The sequence below is a fragment of the Nematolebias whitei genome, chromosome 21, assembly GCF_014905685.2.
Source record: "Nematolebias whitei isolate Nwh7 chromosome 21, NemWhi1, whole genome shotgun sequence".
In the NCBI taxonomy this organism is placed as follows: Eukaryota; Metazoa; Chordata; class Actinopteri; order Cyprinodontiformes; family Rivulidae; genus Nematolebias; species Nematolebias whitei.
The window spans coordinates 712,560-713,354 of record NC_056518.1 but is presented as its reverse complement, the minus strand read 5'-3'; the positions used below and the strand labels follow the sequence as shown (position 1 = coordinate 713,354).

The following is a 795-nucleotide window of genomic DNA, read 5'->3' as shown; positions in this document are numbered from 1 at the left end:
AAAGTTTCATTTTTATCATTACATTATGGAAAATAATGACCTTTATCACAATATGCTAATTTTTTGAGAAGGACCTGTATAAATCACTGAACATGGGTACTCCTTCATTTGTCTCTTCCAGGCGAAAACACACGTGTGTGACATTGATCAGCGCCTCCAGGGGGTAATAAAGAGCAGGAACAAAGTGCTGGGTCTGCCTCTGTCAATAGAGGGACACGTGCACTACCTCATCCAAGAAGCCACAGATGAAAAGCTGCTCTGTCAGATGTATCTGGGCTGGGGTCCATACCTGTAAGGGAAGGCCCATCCCTACAAGTACATCACTGTGTACTGAAGCAGTAATGCAGTAAATTACTGCACTTTTCTTTGTTGGAAGAAAATGTAATTTAGTATTTTTCCCTCAAAATGTTCATTATTGCGTTGAAGTTTAAAATGTTCTGAAGGTGTTTGATACACATGGACAAGCTTCTCTAATAAAAGATATGTTGGTTTGTAACTGCGTCAGTGCCTTTTGAATCTTTTCAGCCTCCTTAGACCCACAGAAGCAGCAACCTGTCAGCTGACTGTTTTTAATCTGCTCACATCCTGCGCTCCACTCAACTCGCTGTTTGTTTTTCCACCATGTTCTAGAAGCTGAAGGAAGACCCACTGGACCCAGTTTAAAGTAGGTGCTGTGCAGGAGTTTCTTATGGGTTCAGACACTATAACTAAACTATATACGTTAAGACTTCTTTTTCTTAAAGCATGCCTGCTTTTCCAATTTGTAGAATGAGGAACAAGCACCGGCTGTTTTTT

The 795-nt window shown here is 40.9% G+C and overlaps 1 protein-coding gene across 1 annotated transcript in view; it reads left to right on the top strand.

Moving 5' to 3' along the window:
- Nucleotides 1-295, top strand: part of LOC119427616 (serine/threonine-protein kinase ATR) — a gene marked incomplete at its 5' end in the record, with an annotated part of 4,398 nt that extends 4,103 nt beyond the window's left edge. The window contains one exon of the mRNA XM_037695252.1: nucleotides 122-295. Coding sequence (XP_037551180.1) covers nucleotides 122-295 — 174 coding nt within the window. The remainder of the gene's footprint in view (nucleotides 1-121) is intronic.
- Between the last annotated feature and the right edge of the window lie 500 nt (nucleotides 296-795).